We start from the raw sequence: 9,010 nt of genomic DNA, 5'->3' as shown, positions 1-9,010 counted from the left end.
CCAAAATAGCCAGCACTATCGCTAAAGTTCACGAAAAGCACCATGCCCAATTGTGCATCACTATTCCCTATATATATATATATATATATGCACACTCGGTAGCTTCTTGTAAATCTGAAAGGAACCATCAAATAAAAAATATATTTTTTTGAGAATAAAATGAATTGAGGTAAGTACTATTCGATTTTTTTTTTTTAAGTACTCGGTATACAAAATCCAAATTTTGTTATGGATAATTACAAAATGTGCATTAAATTTGGAATAGACTAAGGACTACCGAATAAGTGCTTCTTCTTTCTTTTTTTCTTTTTTTTACAAGATTAAATTTTTACTCTAGCCTAATCTAAGTGTAAATATGTGTGAAACTCTCTCCTAGAGACTTGAACCCCGACTTTTGCCCCCCACACCCCACAAGTATTTTTCTAGAGTATAGAAAAATGATACTCATTCTTCTCACATTTATAGTAAACCCCATCATAAATTTAATGAATAAATCTCACCATAATTTTTTTTTTTTTTAAAAAGAGCATCATTTTCAATATTCTAAGAGTAAATAAAAATTACCCTCAAATCAAATGAGGTAAGATTTTATTACCAAAAAAGAAAAAAAAAATTGAAGTAAGGTTTCAAACGAGTATCATTGTTTTACGGCTGACCAAATAAGTCCAACAGCAAAATTACATCATTCTTCACAGCTCATAAAGAAAATTGCGTTTCCGACAAGCGCAAGGTTGGCATTTCTACAATTCACGACAATTTGGTAAATAAACTTTTCTTTAAAACCAAAATCATCAATAAACTAATTGAAACAACCGCAGATGTCCACCCGACATGGATTAATATGGCGGTTAAAACTTAATATATCAGGGCTATTTATTATTATTAAACCAATTCATTATACTTTCTCCTTCGTATATACTATATGCAAAGCTACACTAGGTCAAGGTTTGGGAGATCATTGATTTTAATTTTATTTATAAAACCTGACCGGTCTGGAGTTGTCAATAGAATAGTCGAGACCATGACAAGGTCAAACGAGATGTAGGAACACAAATATTTGACAACTCGTCATGGACCACAAGAAACTTCTTCCCCCTTACCAAAATCTTAAAAAGTGAAACTGTGAAAGTCAAACCACAAAGCAATTATGTCTGCAATGAATAACTTAAACTCGAAAGTGCCAAGAATTTTGATGAACAGCAAATGGTAAAATTATGGTTGATTATATGAATAAATTTCTTTTTCTTTTTCTTTTCTCCTCCTCTTGAATGCCTTTTCACCAGTTGTTGCATATCTATAAAATTCTCCAGTTGAGTGCTATTATTAAACTAGCAATGTTTTAGGAATCCATTTGAAGGGGCAATTACTGGGAATCTTCTTTTTGAACCAAACAGAATGCTGCTTGCTACAAGGACCACAGGGTCACTTAAAATACAAGAAGTTTTTAAGTGGTCAGAATTTCAGGTCTTGGGATTCAGGAATAGTAATTTCTAGAGTTTCAATTAAAGGTTGACGGTTGACCTTCAAAGTTCAGACAGTATATATATAAAGGTTGACCTCTACTCACTTGGATGGATGAAAAGACAGGAGTGGTGATGCCCTTGGCGCTATTGATCCTCTTAACTTCTTCAACATCTCAACCACAACCACAACCACACACGCCTAATATTGATGCGATTTTGGTTGACATTAAGATGGTGCTAATTTCTTTTACTTTTTGGCGTATTAGCCATTTTTTTCACAATGAAAGCCAATGAGCTTCTTTTTCTTCTTTGACTGGAAAGAACCCCAGCTCCGTTTTGCACGGTTTCGCCTCTCCAGATTATCATAAAAGTTTTGTCGTCATTCATCCAGTGAGGGAGAGAGAGAGAGAGGTGATTGGATACTAAAATAAGGAAAATGTTAAAGCTATAACAATTTTGCTACAAAATACTTACAAACTAATGTAAAATAAACATGATTGGTAGGATTTACAATCTAAAAGCTTATGAATTGCTGGGTGGTTCAGCATGAGGATGAGGTATCCTTAATATCAATCCTAAAATAATAACCATTTGGTTAGAGTAATTCTGGGATGCTACAAACATAAACCTTACAAACTAATAAGGTGCTACCAATCACAAAAATGTAATTCAAATATTCATTTATTATGTTGTTTAAGTTGTACAATTATATTCTCATCACATCTGTAAGGTTTTTTGTGTTAAAACTTGTGGTAACATTAACATTTTCCCTTTGGGTATACAAGTGTGTCATGTTCCAATTAGAACAAAGCACACAATTATATGTCAATAATTTGATGGAATTTACTGTGTATATATTTTCGAAATATACGAGTCAAAACTCATATTGTAGGTATAATGATTGCATACTAAAGTTGCATATCAACATCCCTTGATTTATATTCGATTGACGATTATTAAATACCAATAATCAAATTGCTAGATTCAAAGCCAAGAAACAACCTATTAGTTAGCAAAGTTTTGGAGATGGAGAATGAAATAGATCCTAAAATGCATTTTAGCTGAGAATGCCCCCGAGTTTAGCTTTAAAAGAAATGAATCTGTGCATTCACTTAGAACACTGCCCATCTTTAGCACGACCAAAATAGAACATAACACAGGCATCAACCTAGCTGCACATCAATGTCCAATCTAAATTGATCATGAGACAATACCAAACTATAATGTTCAACATCTCCCAAAAATATATAAAGATTCACCAGCACATTCAGGCTACAGAAAATAAAGGAAAAAGAAATATAAGCCTTAGGAACTTACTAGACCATTACTGCAACCAAGTCCACTTAAGAAGCCAGAACTGCATGTTGCTTGTGCACAATAAATGCTTTACGAAGTTCTTGATACCAACTTCTATAATGCTCCAGTGAGAAACAAAGCTGCCTTATCACCTCTCTTTTCTCCTCAGCCCCATCTGAGATGAGAACTCTCTGGCTATCTACTTCTTTCTCCAGCTCATCCACTTTCAATCTCAGTTCATCTACTAGATTCTGTGCACTTTTGCCTTCAGCAATCAGCTCCACATGCTCCCGACGTAAATGGCTAAGATGCCCCTCCATTTGCTGGATCTGGCTATCACGAGAGCTCACTTCTGCTACTAGTGTGTGAAGCTTTGCATTGAGCCCATCTTTCTCTGCCATTAGCATATCAAATTTCAGTTTGAGTCCGTCAAAATCTTTATTCAAAATTTCCACATTTTCCCTCCTTTTAATGAGTTCATCCTTCAACTGATTGATCTCACTTTGCAAAGCCATCTCATGGGCAATATGCAAACCTTTCAGTTCTACTTTCTCAGCCTCGCATTGCCTTATTTCATTTTCTAATGATCCACTTCTCAATTCCCATTCTTTGAGCGTAGCATCAAACAAGGTCTGCTTTTCTGAAAAACTTGAAATATCAGACTGCAATTGTGCCTTCTCCCTAGAGAATTGCTCCTGGGCATCACGCAATGCAAGCTTCAATTCCCTTACCTCAATGTCACGGCTAGATACACTAGTTTTGTACCTTTCAATACTCTCCTGAAGCTCCAAAGCCTTCCTTTTACCTGAATCAAGCTGGGTCTGCAACATGGCTATCTCTTCCTGAGCTACCTCAAGCTCACCCTGCAATTCATAAGTACCTTCAGATGTTCTATTCACAAGTTCAAGCCTCAACTTCACAATCTCTTCATCTGATCCCTTAAGCCTTTCTCTAGTTACTTCTGACTCTTCTACCAACCTCCTAATCTGGTTACTAGAGTCTGAAATACAAGTCTCCAATTCAGCTATTTGATTTTGCAGCTCCAACACTCGTCCTCTCTCCAATTTAAGGTCGGCCTCTCTCATCTTGATATCTTCCTGCACACACTCAAGCTGCGCTTGCATACTCTCTACAAGTACAATAGCAGATTCACCCTTCTCAAGCTGACTCTTCAACTTGGCAAGCTCTTTTTCTGAAAGCTGAAGTTGTAGGTTGGAGACCCTTAGTTCTTCCTCACTTCGGGAAATTCTGCCAAGCATTTCCTCATAACTATATTTCTCTCCTACCTTCAACATACTATCCATATTGTCTTTTCTAGCTGTCCAGAACTTCTCTTTCATGCTAGACACTTCACTTTCCACCTCAGAAATCTTGTGATGCAGCACCTTGCCATCAAAATCCATTGGTGGGCTCGAGTAGTTGTTAAGAGTTAAGTTAAAAGGTTCTGTCTCAGAATCCGATGAAAAAGATGATGGAGATGATTCAGTGCCCTCCTTCAAAGAAAGAACAGAGCTTCCAGCACCAGAGCTAAGGGATACGTCTGAATTGATAGCTTGATGACCAGAACTGTGAAAACCCAACTTCTGATCAGGAGTGAGTAGTGGAGAGCCTTGTCCAGATCCAAATTCAGAACTGCCAAAGCCCTGCATTTGGAGTTCTGATGGTAAACTCTTTCGTAATGCTTCTGTCACATGATCATAGCGCTCAGCCAGTGATTGATACATGCGGTGGAATTCCCCAACATCAGCAACCAATTGCCTCTTCTGACCATTCAATTCAGCATTCTCCACCAAACGATCACCATCCGCTTGGATCAGGTTCAGCATTTCCTTAACATTCTGGCCCATCACTGTAATCAATAAAAATAAATTGCACTGGTCATGAGGCATTTTGTTACCCAACTATTATGAAATCTGAAATTGAAGTTAAACAAAACAAAACCACATTGCTCTATGCCAACGGAAAAATGCTAGGCTGAACATACATAAACCTTTGATTGGAGGACAGGACCTTGTTAATGGTTTAGTAAATTATACCAGCATTCTCTAATTATAAAATGATGAGGAAAAATGTCATTTATTCATTTCAAAAGTTATATGTAGTTTACAAAAGCGGTTAACAGAATCGAGAACTATAAACAAGACGAGTTGTGAGAAAAGTTGCTTACCCTCAAGATTTTCTGCCAGCCACTTAGAATTCGCAGGACTAATATGACTGTCCCACCAACATAAATTTGACTTCTTTGATTCTGTTGGCTCCATATAAAACTCCAACTGACTTAAACAATTACAAACTACTCAATGTTAAGACCTCCAGTGGTAGTAATAATGACAATAATGATGATGATGATGAATACAATCATGCTAAACATGAAAAATTTTGGGGGGAAAAAACGCTGACAAGTGGTGGTTTTTCATACAGCATCAACAAGAATTTTTAGCCAATGAAGGATGGTGACAGCATAAAACCAGTGACCAACAGCGACAGACATGGTCATACCATTACAAAAACAATCTAACTGGAAATGAAATTGTTTTAAGGAAAAACAACTTTATTCTGAAATCTTTAGAAAACTACAAAAATCTGTGCTCACTATAGGAAATAACAAGTAGCGCATTCAGAAAATCTTGTCGTGCATTGTACTAAACTAAAGGGTTGCATATTAAGGTTATTCCATTTCTTCTCTTCATTCATCCTGGCTTAACCTTAATCTTACATAAATTGCCATGTTGTACTCAAACTTGACTTCCTTATGAATAGTTCCTCCAAGAAAGTAATGATGATAAGAATAAATTAAATCATCGCATTCATTTGTTGATAGGAATAAAATTAGAATCCCATACCACAACACCAAATTGGTTAAAGAAAAAACAACAATCAAGCCTTTGTAACAAAATTTTAGGGTCGGCTATGGCTATGGATCCTCAACAAAGCAAACAGTGTATTATTATTATTTTTCCTTTCTATTATATTCAAAGCCACATGTTATCAAGTATGTATTCCTCTATCTATTTATGTTCCCTCAACTTGAATCAACCCAGTTTCTATCACTAGTAGTGCATTAATTACTTTGATCTGGAGGAGGATGAACAAAGCATGATCTTCCTCAAATTTTACATCAATAGCAATAGGGGTTACCCATCTAAACAATTATAATTTCAGCTACTTGTTATGATAGATTATAAAATTTTCATAGGCAGCAAAAGCACAGTAGCAGGGCAGGCGGGGATAGTACAAAGTAAAACACACACACGCGCGCGCGTATATAGAAGAGATGACGAAAAGTGAGTAGTCTAGTGACTGACCTTTTTGGATATGGATCTGAGCGAGGCAGAGGAAAATCGGAAAGACCTGAAATCCAGACCCCAAAAATTAAAGGAGATCTGTACCGTATGTAGTCTTAATAATTTTGAGGAGAAGGCCTAATAATTGATCAAAGGGGTTGGTTTTTCGGAATTGAGTTTGGTACAGAGTGTTAGAGTGTTGACAATCAGAAAATGGCTAAAGTAATAGTAATAGACACACATTAAAAACGAAAGAGACTCTACCTGTTAGTGTTCCCCCCCAATTTGCCCGCCTATTCTCTCAAAACCCCAAACTGCCCTCCTTCCTAATTTTCATTCTCAAGACCTTTTTTTCAATTGCCAATATGCTTCTAGATTTAATCCATATAAGTACAATTATAGCCTGAATTATTTGTCTTGTTATCATCATTTATAGGTAGAGATAGATCATTTGTTTTTGGGGGATAGTCTAGCTAGATTGATAGATGTATTAATAAATAGTTAGTAGATAATGGAGAATCAACAATTAATGGACATAGATATAAAGCCAAAGAAATGGTATTTTGGTAACTTTGAGATGACCCACCCATAATTACGCATTAATTGATGGGCCGGGGGCCACTTCCCGCGAAACGACTTTAAATTTTTGGAGGGAAATTTTTTAACTTTCAAAACAAACAATGTGATTTTTTTTTTGAATATGCTGCAAGTTGCAGCCTGCTGTATCTATCGACTATCGTTGTCTTGTCTTGTAGTTGTAGTTGTAGTAGGCAAGGCAACAATTTTGCAATTTACAATTACCATCAGCATTAGGTAAAAAGCCTTCCTTCTTGGGCCCCTCCTCCACTCATCCGCTGCTCAACTTTTCTTTCTTTTCTTCTTTTTCTTCAACAATCAACATGAACAATTTGTGATATCATTCGTAGCATAGGGGTTGAAGGTTATGTACTTATATTGTGATTTGTGTTATCAACAAATTTTACATCTTAGAGCTATTAATTTATCTAGAATTAAAAATAAGCTCAACATGGTCCTATTTGAAGAAACACAAAGAAAGCTATAGAACACACACCACATAAGGTAACTAAAATGAGAGAGAAAAAGAAGAAATTCTATTGATGAAATCGTATTACATCCAGAAAATGAAATCAACACTAAATACAATGAACAAGCTCTGATATATATACCCAGATGCTAGGTGGGAAACTCTAACTGCCTAATACATGTGCACACGTGCCTACACTTAAGTTAATCATTATTAAAACGGTAGCATTCTACTTATGACTAGACTGGAACGACATCATTGCATTTGCTTTGTTTCTTCTTTATTGTTGGAACAAGATTAAGTTCATCTTCACATTCTTCAATTGTGCAACTGCTACCACTAGTGTTAGTGCTTTCATCCCCCCTCAAATGAAAGGGGAATTTCCACATGAGTTTGGAAGTTAACCAATGAAACCGAGATGAAGGGAGTCCTTTAGTAAATATATCAGCAAGTTTATCATTGGAAGAAATAAACTTGAGCATAAGATCTTTCCTAAGAACCTTCTCACGCACAAAATGGTAATCGACTTTAATGTGTTTGGTACAGGCATGGAAGACATGATTGGAGGCAATGGCTAAAGCACTGACATTGGCACACCACAACAAAGGAGGATTAGAAAGAAAAATGCTCAAATCACGAAGTAGCATCCTAATCCAAAACAATTCAGCAACAGAAGAAGCTAAGACCCTATACTCAGCCTCTGAGGAAGATCGGGAAACAGTAGATTGCTTCTTAGCTGACCAGGTGATAGGACAGTTGCCAAAGAAAATAACAATGCCAGAAATGGACCTACAATCAACTGGATCACCTGCCCAATCAGCATCACAATAGGCAGATAATGAAGGAAAACCAGGAGTAAAAGCAAGTCCATAGTGAAGAGTACCCTTAAGATATCTTAGAATTCTTTTAGAAGCCTGGAGATGAGTCTGTGTTGGAGCACTCATAAATTGACAGGCTTACTGAACAGCAAAGGACAAGTCAAGCCGAGTAAAAGTAAGGTACTGAAGAGCACCGACAAGGCTTCTATAAGTGGTAGCATCAGACAAGGGAGGACTGTCATGAGGCAAAAGATGTTGATTGGTAGAGCAAGGAGTCTTGCAAGGCTTACAATCAAACATAGCAAATTTGGACAACAGATCAGTGGCATATTTAGTCTGATGCACAAACAAACCTGAATCAGTGTACTCAATTTGCAACCCAAGAAAGTAATGAAGAAGGCCAAGGTCCTTAAGGTTAAAGGCTGAACTCAAAAGCTGAATAATGGAAGCAGTGAAGATAGAATCATTCCCTGTGAGAATAATATCATCTACACAGAGCAAAAGGAAGACTAAATGATAACCATGCCTGTAGATGAATAAATTCCCATCTGCACCAGAAGCAAAGAACCCAATATGGAGCAACTGAGATGTAAATATCTCAAACCAGGCTCTAGGAGCCTATTTGAGACCATAAAGTGCCTTGTGAAGATGAAAAATATGATGAGGAAATAGAGGATCAACATAACCTTGGGGTTGTCTCATATAAACTTCCTCTTTCAAAATGCCATGAAGAAAGGCATTACTAACATCAAGCTGCCTCAACTCTTATCCATTGTTGACTGCCAAGGCCAAAAGAAGTCTCACAGTGGTAGGTTTTACCACAGGGTTGAAAGTCTCATCATAATCAAGACCATATTGCTGAAGATAACCCCTAGCCACTAACCTGGCTTTATATCTAGCAATAGAACCATCAGCATGCCGTTTTAATTTATAAACCCACTTACAAGTGACCACATTCTTATTAGCAGGTAAAGGAACTAAGGACCAAGTATTCTGCTTATGAAGAGACTGAAACTCAGAATCCATGGCTGCCACCCATTGAGGATGTTTGGCAGCAATAGCATAGGAAGGAGGTTCAATCACTGTATAGTCATGTTGACCTGT

The 9,010-nt window shown here is 36.8% G+C and overlaps 1 protein-coding gene across 5 annotated transcripts; it reads right to left on the bottom strand.

Annotated features, from left to right (window-relative positions):
* Positions 1 to 2,494: 2,494 nt before the first annotated feature.
* Positions 2,495 to 6,269, bottom strand: LOC142641731 (protein NETWORKED 4A). Of its 5 annotated transcripts, none has more exons than XM_075816211.1 (4): positions 6,065 to 6,269; positions 4,927 to 5,032; positions 2,781 to 4,608; positions 2,495 to 2,654 (listed from the first exon to the last, which is right to left on the bottom strand). In XM_075816211.1, the coding sequence occupies exons 2-3, from the start codon at positions 5,018 to 5,020 to the stop codon at positions 2,807 to 2,809; spliced, it is 1,896 nt and encodes a 631-aa protein (XP_075672326.1). In that variant the 5' UTR covers positions 5,021 to 5,032; positions 6,065 to 6,269; the 3' UTR covers positions 2,495 to 2,654; positions 2,781 to 2,806. The 5 variants fall into 5 exon arrangements, with proteins under 5 accessions (XP_075672326.1, XP_075672325.1, XP_075672324.1 ...); XM_075816210.1 differs by having other exon boundaries at positions 2,495 to 2,635; XM_075816209.1 differs by having other exon boundaries at positions 2,542 to 4,608; positions 4,927 to 5,052.
* Between the last annotated feature and the right edge of the window lie 2,741 nt (positions 6,270 to 9,010).

This window comes from Castanea sativa, chromosome 6 (assembly GCF_040712315.1).
Source record: "Castanea sativa cultivar Marrone di Chiusa Pesio chromosome 6, ASM4071231v1".
Lineage (NCBI taxonomy): Eukaryota > Viridiplantae > Streptophyta > Magnoliopsida > Fagales > Fagaceae > Castanea > Castanea sativa.
The sequence above is the reverse complement of the archived record's forward strand: the minus strand, read 5'-3'. Positions and strand labels throughout refer to the sequence as shown.